This window comes from Chelonia mydas, chromosome 2 (assembly GCF_015237465.2).
Source record: "Chelonia mydas isolate rCheMyd1 chromosome 2, rCheMyd1.pri.v2, whole genome shotgun sequence".
Classification (NCBI taxonomy): Eukaryota; Metazoa; Chordata; order Testudines; family Cheloniidae; genus Chelonia; species Chelonia mydas.
Window position 1 is genome coordinate 160,784,880 of NC_057850.1, and position 22,043 is coordinate 160,806,922.

The 22,043-nt window shown below is 39.7% G+C and overlaps 1 protein-coding gene across 13 annotated transcripts in view; it reads left to right on the top strand.

Annotated features, from left to right (window-relative positions):
• COBL (cordon-bleu WH2 repeat protein) overlaps positions 1-17,376 on the top strand; it is a 334,912-nt gene extending 317,536 nt beyond the window's left edge. For 11 of the 13 annotated variants that reach the window (XM_043540443.1, XM_037889941.2, XM_037889936.2 and 8 more), the window contains 5 exons: positions 3,047-3,150; positions 4,483-6,521; positions 7,199-7,318; positions 9,512-9,769; positions 16,083-17,376. In XM_043540443.1, the coding sequence (XP_043396378.1) occupies positions 3,047-3,150; positions 4,483-6,521; positions 7,199-7,318; positions 9,512-9,769; positions 16,083-16,100 (2,539 nt within the window). In that variant the 3' untranslated portion in view covers positions 16,101-17,376. The remainder of the gene's footprint in view (positions 1-3,046; positions 3,151-4,482; positions 6,522-7,198; positions 7,319-9,511; positions 9,770-16,082) is intronic. The other 2 variants (XM_043540438.1, XM_037889938.2) reach the window with 1 other exon arrangement.
• Positions 17,377-22,043: the final 4,667 nt, after the last annotated feature.

A 22,043-nucleotide genomic window follows, 5' to 3' on the forward strand; every position in this document is an offset into this window, starting at 1 on the left:
TTGCCTTTCCCTGGGTCTGTTGACAAGAAAACCCAGGTTAACATAAGCATTGCGATGTGACTGATGGTTAAGACAGGTAGGGCCTGATCCCAAGTCGTGTGGAGCATCTTCAACTCCCCTTGACTTCGGTAGATGATCAGCACTTCCTAAGATCTGGCCCATTGTGTTGTTGAAGCAATGTATATATACTGTTTGCAGTCTGTTTCCTATATAACATTTTGGTTTGTCAGTTCTTTCTCTCTGTATTTAAACAATGGATTTTGGTTACCGGATTTGATCCCAGTTCAGCACGGCACTTAAACATTGCTTTCAGAGGGACTTGCATGCCTGCTTGCTTAAAGTTAAGCAGGTGTTAAAGTGCTATGTTTTAATTCGATTATTATTCAGCACATGGTCAAATGCTTTACTGAGCTGGTGTCTTTGGCAATGGCAAACATCTGAAAAATGTTCTGGAGCTTATTTATTTATTTGGCATAGACCGGGGGCTTGATTCTGATCTCACTTATACCAATTTATATAACTTCAGGGGAGTTACTTCTGATGTACGCTGGTGTAAGTGAGAGGAGAATCGGGCTAAAGGAATTTAACTGTGCATTTAAGCACAGAGCTGCAGGAATGCTGACACAGTAAAGCAAGAAAGTAGAGGTGAACTTTAAAAGACATTGATTCTGTTCATTCTGCTGTTCATTATTCAGTTCATTCTGCTGTCAGTAGGAGACACTTATATAACAACAAAATGGCATAAAAAGTAAATGTGCTGAAAGAGGTTAATTAAGTCAACAATAGAAACAGGAGACACAACCCAAAAAATTGAATTCAGAGGTCTATTTCAGAGGGCAATAGCAAAATGACTTTTTGCAGCCCAAGTTCAATAAACAAAAACAAAATGGCTTCTGGTAGATTCTTATAAGGACATAAGAGCTGCCATACTGGGTCAGACCGGGATCCATCTTGCCCAGTATCCTGTCTCCAACGGTGGCCCATACCAGAGCTTCATGGAGAATATACAGAATAAGGCAATTATGGAGTGATCAACCCCTGTCTTTCACTCCCAAATTCTGGTAGTCAGAGATTTAGGGTCACCCCAAACATGGGGTTGCATCCCTGACCATCTTGGCTAGTAGCCATTGATGGACCTACCCTCCATGAACTTATCTAGTTCTTTTTAAAAACTCAGTTATACTTTTGGCCTTCACAATGTCACATGGCAATGAGTTCCACAAGTTAGCTGAGGAAACACTTTTTCACAATTGTTTGTATTAAACCTGCTAGCTATTAATTTCATTGGGTGACTCTTGGCTTTTGTATTGTATAAAAGGGTAAATAACTTCTCTATTCACTTTTCCCGCACCATTTATGATTTTATAGACCTCTATCACATTCCCCTCCTTAGCTGTCTCTTTTCTAAACTGAAGAGTCCTAATTGTTTTAGTCTATCATCATATGGAAGCAGTTCCATACCCTTAATCTTCTTTGTTGCCCTTCTCCCTTTTCCATTTCCATTGTATTCTTTTTTTGTGTCTCATTTTATGTCTCATTTTCTGAATGGTTCCTAACATTCTGTTAGCCTTTTTGACCACAGCTTCACACTGAACTGAAGTTTTCAGAGAACTATCCACGGTGACTCCCAGATCTCTTTCTTGGGTGATAACAGCTAATTTAGAACCCACTGAAACTCAGAAGGCCTATTTTGGGGAAGTGCTGAGTGCCTGTTAATTATAATGGCAGTTGAGGATGCTTGACACTCAGCAGTACCCTGCAGTCTGACTCAAACACAGACAGCCAAATTCAGACTTATATGATTTGCTGAACAGTTTTACTTGAAGCAGGACATTTTATTGTATTTTTAAAATAAGAGGGCCTCCCAGAAGGTAGCATTTTTCAAGGATGGATTTGAGTGAGAAGGATGACACCATTAGGGGCAGAAGGAAAGGGAAAGAGTTTCAAGAATAAGACTGGGGCATGGAAGATGGCACAAAGGTGGAAGAGGAGAACAGCATAAATTGAACATACAGGAAAGAGGCTTGGGAGGAGTGTAGGTAGTGGGTGAGGGAGTAAATGGAAACAGAGCAGATGTGGACAGGAGCTAGTTGTACAGTGCCTGGGTGAGGATAAGAAGTTTGACAGGCAAAGGGAAGCCAGTGAAAGGATTTGAGAGTGGCTGAAGCAGGAAATTATTTTGTTGGTAATCTAAGCATAAGGACAAATTATTACTGGGATGTCACAGACTAGCAAATTGTGACTTAAAGTGAGGAATAAGGAGAAGGAATAAACAAACTCCTAGGGTGAAATCCTGGGTCCACTGATGTCAATGGCAAAATTCCCACTGACTTCAATGCGGTCAGGATTCCGCCTCTAAGGAACAAAGATCTTGTTGTCACACAAATATCATTGGTATTTATATAGAAAAAAAAAAGAAAAGAAGAAGACAAGTGGAGAAAATATGAGGCCTGATTCTGATTTCACACTGATTTTAAACCATTGCATAAGTTCATTAAAACCAGGGGCATTACTGTTGATTACACTGTTATATTTGAGAGAAAAATCAGGCTTACAATAAATACGATTAGAAATGTCTCCAAAGAGATTAGTTACCCCTTTTTCCTCCCCTCAGAATGAAAAATGGATGTTTAATAGAGCTTAATTGTATTTATCTTTAATTTCAATTCATATGTATATACATTGTGTGCACAATACATGTAGCAGCCTGCTTTAAAATGACACAGATATTCAAACAATTTCCATTTGGGCGCTCTCCTTTGTACAGACTTCACAGTGAAACCGAGCCATTTCTTTGTGACAAACTTTATTAATCCTAATCTTTTGATCACCAGCACACTGAGAAACCACAAAGACCCCACAGTGCAAAGATACTTTAATAAGAGACGTGGTTGTACCAGTATGGTGCGTGCCTGTAGCTCTGCGTGGGTTTTGTTCTTTGGGGGTATGCGCTGCACATCTACAGGGAAACCAAAGGGGTTGAAATGAGAATGGATTTCAGAGTGACAATGCAAAAATAACCCCACCATTTTTCTCTTTCAATTAGTAGCAGAGATGAAGAAACGACTGCAGCTAAGAATGACAATGAGGACGTATTCATTGCTGCACGACTCCGACAGACTTTGACTGAACTGGATGAAGATTTAGAAGGTAGGGAACTGTGTCAGCTACAGAAGTAGTAAGGCATGGCAAAAATATACGGAGTCAGTTTCTGCCCGCTGCATGTGCAGGGTTCTCATGGAAGTCACTGGGAGCTACACGTGTATCTGTGAGCAAAATTTGGCCCACACTATACATTTCTGCTACTCCAACCCATATTGTTTTGCTGCTAGATCAAATCAGTATCCTTAGGCTGCTATTATCTATTTATCCAGATATTTATATGGACATCACTGTATATGAGTGCCTGCTACCAGAAAGGTAGTACTTTATGGGCCATATTTTCTGCTGGCATGTTTTCACTGACTTCACTGGAAGTAGAGAATTTGGCACTATGTTTGTGATCAATGTGCCATATGTAGTTTGCTGCTTTGTAGCAGGATCCTATCGTTTTACACCATACAAACTCCTTATATTTTGTCAGAATCAAATGGAGAAGGGGGGATGTTTTCTGTGTGATATTTCAACTGCATTACTACATGTAGTTTAAAGTTAAAACTCTAAAATCCTGACCAGAATAGATTAAAAGAGACTAAATGTCATCACAAAGAAATACCCTGCTTCCTAACCACCTGTGATAAATCAAATATCACACAGTTTTGTTTGATGCAAAATTATGTGAACCCTTTTTTAAATCTCATAATTTTGCAGCATCTTAGAATGCAGTGGGCCTGATTGGGATCTCATTTATGGGAGTTTTATACCATTTCAAGTCCATTAAGTTGAGTGTAATCATTCTTGATTTACACCAAAGCAATTGAAAGAAGAAATAAACCCAATAGCTCCTTTCACAGTGAAATTGTTACATTCCTGGATGATGATGGGAGGTGGGATGGTAGAAAAGGAAATGTAAGTTCTGTGTCTTTGTTGGCTTGCTTGAGGTAGTCCCTCAGACAGATTGTTTTTATTAACCAGGTTTGAAAATCATAATAGAGAGATGTTTGCCATTTTTCTGAAATGCTTCTCCTTTGGAGTATTGCAGTGAAGTGTTTGTCACTGAGACGTTAGTGAAAGTTAAGGTATAAACAGTAGACTAAATTCTACCCTCAACTACACATATATGATTCCCACTGACCACATCCGGAGGTGTGCATGCACAATAGGCAGATGGTAATCATCAAGCAGACAGTAAAATGTATGCAGATACTGCTTTTTCTTACAACAGGAACACGTATGGAAACTTGTGAACAGGTATGTTGTTAAGTTATGTAAGTATGATCAAAATCCTGATTTGCTGATTTTTCTAAACCATCTTTGAGTAACTGACAGTGATGTTGCATATATCTGACCAATTTGTGAATGTTTTTGTTTACATTTTTGCAGCAATGGAAGGTATACATTACGAAGCAGATAATGACTCTGTATCAAACCACACAAATGGGGTGTCCAGCCCGCATTTCAGCGATGCAGACACTGCTCAGGATGCTGCCTTTGGTGTTCCAGTAACAATCATAGATGAGATTCTGAATATTAACGTAGTAGGTCCAACTGAAGATGAAGAGCATGCATTACTCCCTAATGCAGATGATGAAGATATCTCAGCTGATTCCATTAATTTAGGGAACTTTACAAATAATAACAGTGCAGGGTCTTTTGATAAAAAACATGTAGATGGTGGATCTCTGAGTATATCCATGGACTTAATTCACCAGCAGTCCTCTGACGATGTATTTAAACCCCTGCCCATAGAACAGAGGCGAGAGATGTTTGAGTCTCTTACATCCTCGTTTGAAAAGAGAAATGAAAACAACCTGGGATTGGAAAACAGCTATAAACATGGTGTTAGTTCTGAGGAATGCAAACCCATGCTGATTTCTTCTCACCTCAAGCCTAAGACTCAAATCCACATAGCAAGAGAGAAAACAAATCAATATAATGAACAAAATAGTCAGGAGAGATTCTTGAACAAAGTGCACACACAATTGGAAGTCAAGCCCCCATCAACCAAAACAACTGAGGAGAAAGAAGATATCCTGTCACCACCTCTGTGGAGTCATCGTGCCCCTAGTTCCATAACAAGCTTTGAACCTAAAGTAGGTCTGACAACCTTTAAAGTTGTCCCTCCCAAACCTGAAATAAAATACTTCGATAGAGATAATTCCTTCTCCACTGGTGCCATTAAGATAGATGACCTAGGCAACCTGATGACTCCAAATGCTGGTAAGAAAAACACATCAGATATTTCTTCCAATGAAACTGATGAACCTCTTATTAGGAGAGTAAAGGAATTCTGGAGGTCAAACTCTACAGGAAAACAATCTGACAAGTCTATAGAACATAATTCTAAAAAGTCAATAGTCACTGTGAGCTCCAAACCCTTTAATTCAAAATCTGAAAGCAAACCTATCTCTCTAACAGATGCAAAACCAATACCATCTCAACCAGTAACTTCAAATGTGGCTGAAAGGCATTTTGAGCTCGAAAGAATCAATCCACCTGTGCCAGCCTCACAGTCTCAGGTAAACACATCAGTGTCCCCAACAATTAACAAGGACAAGACAGAGTTCCCATTTCTAAAGCCTTATAAAAGAACTTCAAGCCATTATGTTGCCTCTGCTATTGCAAAACGCCTCGATCCACTTATGTTTAAGACTGATTTGATAGAGAAGCATGATAAAGAGGAGAATAATCATGAAGAAAAATTGATAAAAATTGGAACAGAACCTCTCCCCAAAGGGTGCATTATTATGACCAAAAACAGCCCTATGGAAATAAAACCAGCAGAAAAGAGAGACTCTTATTCAAATATTTTTACTTGCAGTCACAAAGCATCGAATAGCAGGTTGACGCTTGGTGATAATTCTGCTGTGGAAAACAAAGCAGTGAACATCGGGTTACTGAATCAGACAACCCCTGTAGGTTTCTATAAACGGAGTATCAGTGTACCATTTACTAAATCCTCTTCAAAGGATAACAACACTACAGAAGGTGATCACAGTTTTAACAGCAAACACAGCATAGTTGATAAAAACACACATCCTTTGTCTGATCAGAAATGTGAGAAGACGGACCGTACTAATTCTTCCTCATCGTTCACATCACCTGATCTCCCAACACCTACATCCTCTTCCAGCTCATTGTTGAGGCCCACTAAATGGCATCCTGCTAACAATATACAAACTAATTCTTCAGAAGCATTGTCAGAGCTAAATATTATGCCTGTAAATAACCACGTCATTTCTCAAAGGGATGAGAAGCCTGACAGTATAAATAAATCTGATGTCACTGTACAGACGGATATCTTTGGGCCAAAGAAGAAGTTTAAACCCATTGTTCAGAAACCAGTTCCAAAAGATACATCTCTGCACAGCACTTTAATGGAAGCTATTCAGACTGCAGGAGGAAAGGAAAAACTCCGAAAGGTAAAGTGGAGACTTCATTTAGGCCTTTGAAACTGGAGAAAGCCTGCATTCACTGGAGTAGACACCAGCCTGTTTTATAACTGGTACTCTTGTTCATGAGCTGTAGTACATGTAATATTTAAAACATTTATAATAGCAAAATTCAGAACCAGGCCACTGGTTATTCCGCACATACTGTATATTGTTATGGAATAGCATAGCCACTTGCACTAGTTAGAATAACCAGAGGAATACAGATGTACAGTATAAAGAGAGAAGCAATTGAGGTTAACCTAAAATCCTAACCTGTATTCCTGAAAGTTATATAAACATCGGAATGTGCAGTATATAGGAAACATTTAGCTACACGTCCGTGAAAGATATACAATTACTTTATATCATCAAGATTTATTATTTGTTAACTGCTAATACTGTGCTTGGCATTCTGCACAATACACAAAGCGCTTGATTCTGCATTCCTGATCAAAATTTAACTCAGTGGGACCATTTGCTTAAGTAAGTAGTATGCATTATGAATATGGGCTGCAGAATCAGGCCCAAAGGAAGCCAAGCTGCCAGGCCAACAGAGCTTAAAGTATAGATATGTGCTTCGAACAATTTTAATAAAGTGTTTTCAAACTATCTTGAAGTAAATATCTAGTAACAACTTGATGGTGTCTATTTTGTTCATACTCTAGAGTTCAGACAGCATGATAAACGGAAGTCAGAAGAAATCCTCATATGCCGAGCCAGAGAATGAGCATTCAGCCCTGCTGGCAGCAATCAGAGGCCACAGTGGCACCTCAGGACTAAAAAAGGTGAAATAGATAAATAGGATCAGTGCTCTTCTCATTGGTTGTTCCTACTGAATGTGCTGGATGCACGGTGACCTAGAATGATGCAAAGTAATTTGTATTTGAACAAGAAGACCTTAGAAAAAATTATAACACAGGACATGTAATGTTTACGTTATGGGCTAAATTCTGCACACAGCTATAGAACTTCATTGACTTCATTAGAGTTGTACATTGGTAGCTGAGGGCTATGTGATGGTTACATTAAATCAAGGTAAACCCAAATTAGTTAAATATGGGACTGCACGCTCCAGATACTTAACCCAACAATCTTCAGCTCAGCATTTTCACAGGCTTAGGCATTATGGATAAGCTTTTCATTGTAGGAAAATGCAGTTTGCACCCCACCTAACTTATGGGTCAACATACCCCAGGAATCTACCTACTGGACATATGTGCATGTAAATACTTGATTTCCACATGCACACTGTATTTATGGTCATTAGTTAGGTGCAATGAAAGTATACATGGAATTGTATGCGACTAACTAAAAATCTGACTTGTGTCCCCACAGCTAGATGGCTCCTTCTGTTGGAAGAATTTATCTAACCATTAAGGCATCTCTTATTTTTAATAGCCAGAGTCTGAATTGCTCTAACACGAACCTTCACTCAGTTCACTGACCCAGCCAAGGAAGTGTATTGGGCAAGAAGTGTCCCATCTCCCTGATGCAGTGACTCAAACCATTACCAACTATCCACACAGCTGGGGATCACTGGATGTCTACCAACCACATAACGTCCCTGTTCTTCCCTATATTACTTCATTATCCTCAAAGCAACCGTAAATGCCTCATTACTCGTGGGGCAAATAGAATAGACAGCTTCCTCTGAGACTGACACCCCACAACACAGTATGTTACCAGAGGCAGTGAAAGAGCAGCCTGGCACACAGCCATTCCAGGACTGAGGAAGGCAAAGGCCACATCTGTGCACGCACACGCTATTGAATTGCCCTGTGTACTGCTTGGGCATAGCTGAGAATCCATGTGAAGGAAGTTCTGAAAATAAATTGTTGTTGTATCATCAGAGAGATTCTTTCAAATTATTTTCTCCAGTAAAGAAGCGTGGCTTTTTGCATTATTTTTAAGGTTATTTTTTAGGAACCACCCATCACTTTTTCACACAATGTGGCCTGTACTAATTAATGCAGTGCATATGTATTGTAGCGGACAGAGTACAGAAATGGAGTACAAGTGCTCCCGAGGTCTTGTTCTTCTATTGTCTCCCTCTTTGGACTTAGATAATTCACATGCCACTCTCTGCCTCAGTTTCCCCATCTATGAAATGGGGATAATAATATTTACTTTGTAGTCCCACATTTGTCCTGTGATGATAAATTTGTTAATGTTTGCCAAACACTTTGAGGATAAATAAATTCTTGACATTTATGACATTATCGTTCTTATTAATAGATATTAGGCATATTGTTAAAGACAAAAGGCTGTTGAAAAAAGCACAAGCAAGCCCCCCACCAGGTTGTTTATATTAGAACAGGCTTCTGCACATATAAATTCATGCAGCAATTTTAGGTTAAGGAATTCCAAAGTAACTCTATTGGAAAAGCAGTCAGTCAGTTTGCCCCATTTAGTTTCAAATAGTTCTCTCTGGTTTTATTTCTTTTTAATTTGGATGGAAATTGTATGTTTAAGAACAATTCTAAAGCGAAGGTAGGTTTAAGAGTGAAGATCCAAAGTTCTCTCTCTCCCTCTCTCTCTCTCTCTCTGTTGTCCATTATTACCACCACACGGCACAGACTACTATAAGTAAACGAGATTCCCTAGTGCCTACAGCTGCCCTAATACATTTTTTTGATTCCAAAATCCTTACAGTCATTCCCAAACTCACACCAAGTCCAACTGTCAGCCTTTTACCTTAAACACCAAGAAGAGTTACAGGATGCTAGAGTTCACAGAAAGTAAAGATTGAGTTTCTGAGACACAGTCAATGCCAAGTCCTTGGTCCTGGTAATCAGCCCAGTTGAGTGATGCGAGAGAGTAGTAACAGATGTTTAAACCAATGAGCAAGCAAAAGTTTTACGTGTTTTATATCAGTTGAGCAAACTGAAATTGGGAGTGGTGAAATAAAAGTGTCAAGTAATTACAATTTAGTGTTATGCCAGATATTCACTAATCACATTCAACTGTCTCGTTGGTAGATCTCATCATCGGCCTCTGAAGAGCTGCAGAGCTTTAGAAATGCGGAACTGTCCTTGCAAAATAAAGAAGCCTCTCAGGCAGAGCATCTTTGGATCCCCCCTCCACCTGTCCTGCCGCCGCCACCACCACCTCCTTCCAGCCACAAGTCAATGACAGCTCCTAAACTTCCTGTCACTGCTACAAGTAACCCTGGGGAGGCAAGGGAGGCCCTAATGGAGGCCATTCGCTCTGGCGCTGGAGCAGCAAGGTTAAGAAAGGTAAACGTGCTCATCTATATTTTTAGCCTTTTCGCTGAAACAAGCTGAAGTTGCAGTGCTGCCCTGGGAGCAGTTTGCAAGTTGTGCTAGCTATGTTTTTTTTTTTTTTTTTCCGTTTTGCCAACTTAAAGAGATACGTACCATGTTTTCTTTAACTGCAGTGGAAAGATTCGTGCTGCATCTCAAGTCTTTGGACAGCTATTAGAGCACATCGCCTCACGTGTGGTTTTCTTCTTATAAGAATAAAATGTGCATACATCGTTTTCTTTTGAAGAGGAGTGTTAAGAGCGTTAATTTGAAAAAATCACAGAATTTGGATGACCTCTTCCATTATATTCTGACAAATTAATAATAATTCCAGTTGACCTCTGAACAAACGGGATCTAGGTTAGCCAGAATTAGGCCCATCTACCTCTCCTCTAGCCCTTTCCAAAAAACTTGCACCTAAGCAATTTTGGGATAAATGTTCACCTTTAATTCCAATAGCATATCAGAGGTTTTGGGGCCCAGTGCTTTCGCTCAGTCAGCCACCCTTAAGGCTGACTGTGGATCAAATTGTGAGGCCTAATATTCTTGGCAGTGTCCCTTTATTGGTATGCCAGATTTCTACTAATACATTCCATATCTCTCCTAAATTGTGGTTCTACATAAACCTTGTGAAGAAAATGAAACTGAACCACCCAGTATATAACACAGCAATGCCACACAGCGCACATGGTGATTTCCAGACTTTCATACTCTGGTGTGAGTCAGGAATAACTCCTCTGAAGTCAATAGAATTATACCAGTACAAAGTTCATTTGAGATCAGTTTCTGGACCTGTGGGTTTCATTCTGTTTTTAGTTGTATGGATGCAACTCCCAATGGGCTAAATATTGCTCTGACTTACACTGGTGTATTTTGGAGTCACTGTATTAAACTCTTTGAGCCAGATTCTACTGTCAAACTGAGTTACTCCTGATTTACACAAATGATGGTGAGAACAGATTCAGGCCCACTGGCTTCAGTGGCTTTATTCCAGAATTCACTCAGTAACTGAGAATGGACTTTAGCCCATGGACTTTTCGGTATTTGCAAGCACAGATGGGGTTTTCCCACCTTGTGAGTCTACTGATGCAAACCATAAACACATATATATGATTTAGCCTTGTCCATTTGCCCTTTATAAAACAAACTGAACAAATATTATCAATCAATTGATACTATAGCTATAAAACATCTCATTTCTTATAAAGTACAACTCTTATAGAGTTATTACTCATTACACAAACAAATCAGTGTTTCAGGGAAAGTCTAAGGGTCCAACTTCAGCATGCTAAAATAAATCAATTTGTGCAGTTATTTTGCATGTGTAAAATTACATATAATATGCTGTCTTGGGTATGTATAAGGCACCTATCACTTCGGTGCAAACCATCTAACAACGTTATAAAGAAGCAAAAGACTTCAGAATAAATGGTGCTTTCTCTCTACATTCCACCAGGTTACAGAAAACTGTTGATTTAGATCTTCAAGTATATTTTATGTATTATTGTTTGTTTATTTATCCATGCTATTCCTAAAGAAATGCTTTCTAGCAACAGTGAGTTTTACACATTGATGCAATCAGGATTGGGAGCAGTCTAAACTCTTCCAGCAGGGACTTCCACAGCCATGGTCCTGCTTCTGAATCCCAGCTCTTCCCAACGTGTCTGATAGTCTAAACACAGATCCCTCCAGCTACATTATCCCTGTGGAGGTTAGCTGTCTTGCGGGGTGCAAGGGCTGTGGTGGTCTCAGAAATAGTCAGGCCCCCATCCACTAAAGCTTTATAGATCCGGATCAGGTCTTTGAAACCTGTTCTGAAGTGAACAGAGAGCCAGTGGAGTCCATGAAGGCAGACGCGATAAATTCATGTTGGCCGTTGTTGTTTAGAAGGCATGTAGCTAAGTACTATGGCAATTTCATCTTTGTCCTGGTGGTTGCATTCTGAGGGTAGAATGAGTTTCCTGTAGTTCTAACATGGAGGAGACCAAAGAGGACCTTGCCTATGGCTTTTGCCAAGATAAAAAAGGGGCAACTCCTTGTCCAATCAAAGATGGAAATAAGACATTCCTCACTGCTGTGACAGTCTTCATGACTGAGAATAATGATAAGTCCTGTGTGGCCCCAGAGCTCCACATCAGTTTGACAATCTGACACCCAGTGCCCTTGATCATTGGCAACATTAGAGTATTGACAAATTCCTCAAAGTGTTCCCCTGGTTTCTATAAATATTACTCCTGCCTTTCCTGGGTTAAGCTAAAGCCAGATGCTCATCTCTTTCTGGCATTAGGACACCTAAGCAGAGGCTGCATTGGTGGAGCGGGACACATGTTCTCTGCATATTGGTGGTAGATGAATCTGGGGCACCTCATAATTTCTCCAGACAGTCCCCTGTACAAATTAAAGTGGCGGAGAAAGGAATAGTGAGCCTTGCAGGGCTCTGCATCACAGCTCTCTTAGTTTTGTCTACTAGGAGTGAGTGCGTCCAACTGAATGCTGCTGCATTTGCCCCTACAGCTTCTGACACACGTATCATTAGCACTGTATGAACGATGATGTCAGAGGTCAGAGAGAGATCTAACAGTATTAGCAGAGAGGTTTGTTTTCAGTCCAGTGCCAGAAGGTTATACATCAACATTAGCCAGATTGTCTTCTGTTGTGCCCTCTTCTGGATCTAGAAGGTGAGGCACCCAGGATGTAAGCTGAGGATGAGTACTGCCGAAGGTGGGATGCCACCACCCTTTCAATGTCCTCCAGAAAAAGGAAGGGCTGGAAAGTGGTCAGTAGTTGGATAGCACGAAGTGTAGATTTCTTCAGGATTCTGTTTGCTGATACTGTATCGTTTAGGGCACCTGGTGGCTTGCTGACTTTGAAGGAGACATTGATAATCCCAGTTATCATGGTGGGGCCAGGTGTTCGTCACTAGACTTGTATGAGGAGTAGGGGGTTCAGATTTATAGCAGGTGGGCTGGAGCTTCTTTGAAGTGTCCAGGGCTTCTATTTGGGAGAATGGTTAAAATTCCATTAAGGCAGATGGAATGGGAGATGTTTCCTAGGTTGTATCCCTGTCTCAGTGAAACCCACTCTAATTTGGTTGACGTTATTTGCAAAGCAAGATGAGAACTATTCAGAATGGATAGGATTTAGGCTTTTGTGTTTATATATCTCTACATTGCATGGAGATAGGCACTCTGGGTTGATTAGCAGGTTCATAGCATGGAATAGTTCTGTTGGCCATTATTTGATTGATTGTATGTTTGAGGGAGAGTCACGTTTTGCTTCCTTTATGGCTGCAGCATGAGCCTTGCTGGTGAGCCTTGAGTTGTTCATGGACAGCGGCTGTGAGCGGATTTTGTGCCCCAGGCACTACAAACTTCTGTTTTGCTTCATTTTGCGTCATTCATCAGAGAACCACAGTGGCATGTGTGGAAGGCATGAGGGCAGGGCTCATTTTCGAACTCCTTTGTCAATGTTTTCTATTCGCTGTCGGTTACAGATTGTCAACAAGTAGTCTTGCAGTTGTGTGGATTTCTCTTCCATTGTCTTCTTGAAGTTTTCTGGAACCAAGAGTTTCTGATGGTGAAGTAATTTGGTTAGTGCATAGTTGGGAGAACCAGGAAATATCTCTATTATTTTTATGAATAACGTGCATGCATTTGTATTTTAATTTGTGATGGATTACTTGCCATGATGTTAGACCAGATGGAGCTGTCTCAGGAACCAGGCAGGAAAGGCAACACAATGGCCCAGATAAGGAACATCCCAACAAACACTCAAACAATGATCAAATTAATAGCTGTGAAAAGGCAACTCCTTGGCCCCAACCTGGGTTACACGGCTGTTTGCCAGGGCTGAGTTCCTACAGATCAAAAGACACTGATCATCTAAAAGAACTGCCCTGTGGAAAGAGAGAGGGGAAATTATCAGCTGCTGCAGGTTGATACAGACTGACTGACAGTCGGGAGTCTGTCATAAGCTGGAACTTGGTCCCGAAGAGAAGAGGGGCACTAAGGCTGTCTTGAATACCTTGGGGCTTGAGGGGAATGCCAATTGTAGGCAAGACATGTTGTTGTTGTTTTTAATCCATTTATCTGAATGCTCTGCACCTCTTGACAAATAAATCATACTTTGTTTTGAAGTGCCATTTGTGTCACTGCATACTGTTACTGTCCACAGACTCTCAAAGAGAAAAACTTTCAGGGGCCAGGTTTGTTGGGCCTGCTCTATATCATAGTTGGCAGCCAGGGGGATGTAACACAAAGACCCATTTTAAGAGTGGTTGGATCACAGGATCCCATCCCAGCGAGAAGTGGAGGCATGTGCCTATCACTTGAAAGGGGTGGGGACCAGGAACATAGAGAAGGTCGTTAGTTTCAGTATTAATGAAATAGTGGCCTATCCAGGAACATGGAGTGGTGTTCACACTTCCAAGGTCTGAGGCAAGCCATAGATAAGGCCTATCATGTATCCAGCGGCAGGTGTGTTGCTGTGAGAAGTGCATGGTCACTATATTAGATAGTATATGTGAGTATGTAAGGGGGTTTTATGGGTTACCATAGCCTAGGAGCAATTTATGATCAACAGGAGCCCTTATCTGGTCTCCCTTTGCTTTGGCTGCAATGGGTTTCAATGGCCTGGGTTCTTCGCTACTAACAGACTGTGGACAAGAGCACATGAGATATTTTAATTCCTGGCTTTCACCGAAAGCAGTGGTGCCTGGATAGTATTAGACAGAGCACTAAGGCAAGAGGATGAATGAGATGATATAGGGAAGAATAAAAGATTTACTGCCTGTCTAGACCCAAATTCTCTGGTGATATTAAGGGACAAAACTCTACTAATGGAGCTGCATCCATTTAGCTCTTAGTTTCAATAGAGATATAAGATATTGAAAACATTGTATCAAGTGGCTTTTATATCAGTTTGGCTGTATTCATTTCCTTTTATTTATGTTTACTTTCATTTCCTTTTATCTCAGAAATAGTATGAGAATATATGGGTCAGATTTCTGAAATTATGTAAACCTCTGCATCTGTATATATGTGTAATTTCCACATGTATTTACCATCATTATACAAGGAATCACAGTTATTCCATATTCGAATGACCAGTTATACATCTAGCTGCAGGCACAATTGCAGCCAATGTCTGCCCTATAAAATGGAAATATAGAATGGACCCAATTCTCCTTTCAGTTACACAGTTGCAACTACCACTGGGCAAATTTTATTCTAACATCTATACAAATCACATTGTTTTAGTGGGAGTTACACCCATGCATTTTATATTAGCTAGTGCTGGGGGGCGGGGGTGAATTGCATATCTGGAGAGTGGAGTTTTATCAAATGGGACAAATTAAATTCTGAAATAGTGTGCTGGCTCTTTAGCACAGAAGTGGGGCAGAAGTTTCCCTCAAAAGCATTTGGCCGAGCTCTGGTACACAGGTGGTTAAATGAGCCAGACAGTGATCTGACCATCCCCTTCATAGTTAGAAGCATTCACTTGCACACTGTTACTTTGTGTGAATGTGAAGAGACAAAAATAAATTTCAGCTCCTCTTCTAGCTAATAAATCATGCAGACTAATCAGCCTAATTTTTCAAGGAACCATGCTTCTGCCACGGCCTTTATGGTCAAGAAAGGAAAAGGTTTAAAATGATCAAAAATTTGCTAATCTTTCATGTGATCCTAAAATGCTCTCTCCTCCTGAGTGAGTCAAAGCCCAGTGGCTTTTCAAGTTCTTCTCCTCATTCTGGCCTTGACTCAGGAAAGCATCCCTATTTTGGAAGGACACTTAAGCATGTGCTTAAAGTTAAGCTTAAATTAAGCACATGTTTAGGTGTTTTCATGAATGGGGGTGAAGTTAAGTATGTGTTTAAGTGCTTTCCTGAATCCGGGCCTTTGGGTTTCCCCCTCCTCAGGGAACACGCACACAAAAACAAACCACCAGGTAATTTATATGACCAATCACATAATAGAGAGAAATTTTGATCTGTCTGTCCATAGACAGTCTGCAAGGAGGAAAAGACACTAAATTCACTGATTTCAGAGTAGCAGCCGTGTTAGTCTGTATCCGCAAAAAGAAAAGGAGGACTTGTGGCACCTTAGAGATTAACAAATCTATTTGAGCATAAGCTTTCGTGAGCTACAGTGCAAATTATTCGCTAGTAAAGACTGGTGATATAAAAATAACAATAAAATGACCCCACAAGAGAATGTTTGGCTCGTAATGTCAGCAGTTGAAGGGTTAACAACATATTGAATGATCATGTGCTTTTCTTTTATTATAGGTCCCTCTCCTAGTTTGAATCAGGTCTAAAGAACAGGTAATTGGAAAATCTAACTTCACACACACACACATAATCATGATTCAAGGACTGAAGTGGCAAAGAACGTCAAGAAGTTTAGTTTATTCTCCTGTCTACAGGCCAAAATAAGTTGCAATTGAATGTACCTGCATAATGGTTCTAAGGGGAAAATATGATGCTTTGCTGCACAGTTTCCGTGCCAAGGACCCTGTGTTTTGCCTCTAAATATTTAAGATTGCCAGTAAACTATTGTTGGCGGGTTAATAAAAATATAAACACTGTGTGGTCCTGCATTAACACTTAATTGTGTATACGGGGAAAATTAAGATTTTTGCTATCTGTGTGAACCATAACATTCATTCAGTTTTAAGTTATTTAAAATATGCAAATGTTTCAAACAATTTACTTGTTTCTTACTCTTTGATTTGGACAAAATAACTAGAACCAATAAGGAAAAAAGCAAGTAGAATAAAGATCCATCAATATTAATCACAAGAAAAAAGTTATGGCAGATTCTGAAATGCCTAAATTGCCATATGCTGTTATGTTATATACTTAGGTGAGTTTTATATCTCTAGAATTCTCACTAAGCAGGTAATCAACAGTGAACATGAGATATACTGAACCCATTCATGACACTGTGAAAGTGTTGTGAGATGTGAAATAAAAGGGACCTTTACTTACTTAAAGCCTTCACAGTCTCTGTTGTAACGTTTCAAAACACTGCTTAATCTTTCAGGATCTAGGACTCATTCCTGCCCTCTGAAATGGAGGTGTGTCCGCTCACATACGTCAGAGCTGGACCAAGTCTATAGGACAGATCCTGAGCTGGTGTAAATTTCACATAATTTGGCCCCTTGTTTCTAATTCATCCGGGCTGTAGCATTGTCTCACAATTATTTATAGCAGTTTATTTTACAAATATTAACTACTTTGGTAGTTGACATATATTTTAAAAATATTTCATTAAATTGAAACGATAACTTAAGAAGGATCAGTCAACATTTTTTCATATTTACTATATTGTAATGAATCTGAGGAAGTGAGAGTTCATATATTTTAATTTTTTTAAGAATCATTTTAGCACTATACACAGCCCAGAATGGAAATATTTGTGGGGGGGAGGTCAGAGCTGGAATTTAAAAACATAGCTGTGTAATGTTGCTAATGTTAAAAAAGAGAAGAACTGTTTAGCCATCTGTACTTAATATGACTGTATATTATATATTGTAAAATATTCATCTGTTAGTGCCACAATTAAAAAAATTGTACAAGATTTGCAAGAATCTTTGCCTTGCTCTTTACAGTTACAGAACAAACTGGGAACTCGAGAGGGATGAAAAGGTAATACGGCAGCATGTTGTGTTTCAGTTCTCAGAGTCTTCAAGTAAACTGTTTCAAACCAGAAAAAGGCTCATGACTGATCTGATGGGAAACTGACAAATGGAACCAAGGAACCAAATTGATATAAATCCTGATATTAATGCAACACTTATGGAGAAAGATTATCTCCTCATTATGGAATTATGTATAGTCACAAAGCCACATGCTGTTTTATAACCCATGATAATCAGTTAAGATCACCCTTCCGTGTGAGCTGGTTGGCCTATTTACATAGTGGTCATCTTGGCCCTAGAATCTTATCAATTTATCCTACAGCAGAAAACTAGAGGTACCACCATAAAAATGGATTTACACACATAGGACCTAATCCTGACAATTGTTACTCAAAGTAGTAATTCTTACTCATATGAAGACTTACTGAAGACAAGTGAAGCTCCTATAGATAAGAGTTGCAAGACTGGGCTCATAGGAATATATTGTTCTCTTGATAATGAGAGTGAAACTCCTTAGCGCTCACCGATTCTGTACCGCTTGGTGCTTATGTGACTAGTCCTACTGAATTCAATGAGACTGCATGCGTGAGTAAATTCTACTCAGTGGAGTAAGGGTTGCAAAATTGGATCCCAAGAGGATGATATACTGTATATTATGTCTTAAGATTCAAGCCATACAACTGTTCTCAGCCATGAGACTGGCACTAATGACATAGAGCTAAATTTTTTAAAAGGTACCCTTGGAAAAACCTCCAATTATCAAAATCCAAAGCATAAAGCAATTATAAAAGTAAGAACATCTGTGGAACAAAATGTCAAATTCACTGTGACACAGAAAAGATGATCAGAAGTCCACTTCAGGGGTCACAGAGCAAGGTAAAGCTGCCTTGAGGCCAATGGGAAGGCCAACTTCTTGCACCATCATTGCTGGAAAATGAGTACACTATTTCTGTTCCCCTCTTCACTACAACCACAGCTTCTACTTACATGAGGAGCCAAATTCTGGTGGCTGCCTGGAAATAGGCCATAATGAACCCAACAAATGGGAGAGTTAATTTGCACCTATATTCAAGCCAATACTAACTAAATGTGTAGCCCCCTTTTACAATCTCTTCCCACTAAAAGTAGGATTAATCTCTGTGGGGCACTGTCCCTAGATACCATGACCAGATAAGGGAGCATACACGCATAACCCTGTGGAAGATACCCACTTACCTCTACATTAGTCCCTGAAGTGTCACTACATGGCTCCTGTTGTGGAAAGTCAGCAGAGTGGGTGGTCTCCTGGAAGGGCCAAAATACGGACCACCAACTTCTCCATCATACATCTGCTGGCCAAGGTTTTTCTAGCATGCGCTTAACCAGAATTTGGCCTAAGGAGAGGAGCAGCACATGGCAGGTGGTGAAGAAAAGAAGATGGGAAATACTCATTGCTAGCAAGGAATTTATTTTGAATATGCATACTTAATATGTATGATCAGGGAGGCAGGAAGGTTTTTCATCAACTGATTCTTCCACCTCTCATTGAACTGTGTACAGACTTATTCACCTCATATCAATTTTACAAGGCAGTTCCATGGGGCCTGATTACTACCCCTCCCACTCTCTGCACCCCCCACCCTGCCGTCATCACTTACACCTGTTCAAAGAGGGAGTGAAAATGCTACCACCAGCATAAGGGAATGGAGAATTCAGATACGGTAGTGTCTACACTTTGCATAGGTGTAAGTGACGACACCAGGTGTAAAGTAGGAGAGAATCGGATCCCAAGTCTACAACAGAGAATGTGCTGGTTTCATTCACTTTTTATATGGTTTTATAACTATTTCTTCAGCTCAGAATATCATTTGATCATGAAAACAGTTCTTAACGGTGATTTTCCATTTTCAATTTTAAATGACACTGGTTAGATGCACAAGATATTTGACTTAGGTAATATAGCTTTGTTTTTTCTGGGATTCTTTTTTTCCATATTCAGCAGCAGGCTGCAAATATTGGCTACACAGCATTGGACAAATATATCTTTTGAAGTGCACATCAATCGCCTGGGTTTCAAGCAGGGAAGAAGAATTCACCTTCTTCACCCCACAGATGTGATTTGCACACTTTACACCACATTGATCAAAGGCAAAAATGTGGCCAGCATCAGCTTGTAACCGCGACACAGATGAATTTTCAAGCATAGGAAATAGAAGCACCTACTACAGGCAGTTCATGTGCTAATCTTTCTAGAACAGAATGAAATACGCCCCTAACTCCTTTAGAGTTAAACACATGCTTATCAATTGAATGCAAAAAATAACAAAAATAATTAATAATCGGGACAAAATTTTGCCTGCAGTGGATGTTCATCTGAATGACTGTATAAAGAGTAAGACCTCAGGGTTTGCCCCTTTAAGAATGGGTTTCTGCAACAACGTTAAGTTAAACAAATTGCATGTGCATAGGTTATTTATTAATATAATAAGGACCAAAACTTGCTCACCTTACTCACAGAAAAATGTCCATTGATTTTTTCAATACGTGATTATTTGCACCAGGATGATTTGCCTCTCATGCTTTAAAGTTTTTAACAGCATAATATACAATTAATTTTTATTCCTATTGTTCTTGGTTAATATATTTTTGTTATATATATGTATGTGTGTGTTGCTAAGTGTAGACCATCACATATACGTGTACAATGTGCTTAAATTGATGTTGCTATAGCAGCCTTAATTTTTGCATTTCTTGATTTAAAAAAAAACCCACTGTATAACACTAATGTTGCCTTAACAATGTTTGCATTTAATACCTTCTTTTTAAAAGAAAACTGAAGAAAAAGAGAATGGTTAGGGTCCGCCTGTGAATGATCACAACTAGGCTCAGAAGTTCTCACTTCATTGCAGTAAATAGAATTGTGAGTACCCTTCACTGCTGCAGTCTTCATTTGGCTGGAGAAGGTTACTGTGTGTCTCACTTCTCAGCAAGTGCATCCGTTTACGCTGGCATGACCGTACCTTCCTAAAAAGGAAAAAAAGGTATTATTTTTTATCAACTGAATATTATTTACTATTTATTTAAGCACTGACAAGGTACTGGATGCTGTTTATGTCACAGAAGTTATGCTCCCTGTATCCATCTACCAATTTTTATGGTTTCACAACAACATTTTCCTCCTATTTTAAATATTTTTCTCACCGATTGCAATGCGAAAGACTGACAAAAACAAAGGGAATTGCCTGTTTATAAAGAGAAAACCGTGAAACTCTTTATTCATAAAAGTCGTTTGTGAAGCTACAAAAATTGGCAGGGAAACACAGGAGCAGACATAATACCTGAAACTTCTTTTCCCTCCTAATTGACTAGATTTCAAGTTGATGGTGTCACTTTAAGGAAGTCGTTGTTGTCTGGAAGGGTTTTCCTGTGTGTACTGCAATGGGAAATTGTACGATGAGCCTCATGCAAATTGTTGCTGCAGCAGCTACCGTACCTATCAGGCTAGTAGGCAGCAATATGGGTGTCAGAAAAGAAATCTTACCAGAGGCTTTTACTGAGCATGTTCAGCAAAACATCAATTGATTATACCGTCTTTTATCTTGTGTTTTGTTGTTAACCTTCGCTTATTACAAAACCTAGCAAAAGACCTCTTTAAGGATATTTAGAAGCAAATTTTCAAGCAAATTTGAAACTTTAGCTAAGTCTAACCCTTTTTGAGCAAAAAAGAGCGGTTACAAATATTTAATGGTGAAAGTGTGTATTTTTCACTCAAGAAATTCAAGAAAAGCCTTCAGCCACGGACAAATCACAGGGTGTTTCATCCCCCAAAGAAAACGTTTCATGAAGTTATGTATAGCTAAGAACAGGAGATTATCATGGAAACCTTTTTGCAAACTTAACTGTAGCTTCTGAACCTGGCAAAATAGGAACCAGTAAGAAATCAGGGCATATGTACTCACAATGACTACTCAAACACTGGTAGAGGCAGAGTCAAATCCAGCTCCAGAAATTGCCATAGTCTTCAGCCAAATCTGAAGGCAGCAGGTTGCCTCGAAATTCCAGCTTCTTTTTTCTCCTGTTTTTCCTCCTGGCCTCTGTTTGATTTGTATGGGTTGAATTAAAAAGCTTACATATGCCACACCTCTTTTCTGATCAGTATGCTTCTGATACTGTTATGCCCACAGTCCTGAAAAGTTTCTATTTAGACAAACTATGATGCTGGTGCTGTTGCACATGATTGGGGGGAAATGGACGCTATTCAGGTGCCAACGACTGCTAGGTGCATGACCCAGGAGCTGTGAGAGAGAAAAACCTAGCAAAAGAACAAGATTGTGGGACATCATCTTATGCACCATTGTCACTCACACTTTCTGTAATATGAATGCAGTGGACACAGGGCAAATATGAATGGGATTTGTTTTACATTGGTCATAATGTGCCAGGTCAAAGAAAAAGGAGTCTTCCAAAAAGCAGGTTTGGGTCTGCGCTTTCCTGAGCTTAGAGTCCAGGACTGGGAGTCAAGACTCTTGGCTTCTGTTCTTGGCATCACCACAGATTTTGTTGTATCACTTGTTTTCCCTCTCACTTGTCAGCCATTTTGAATCCATATACGTGGTATGATTCAGAC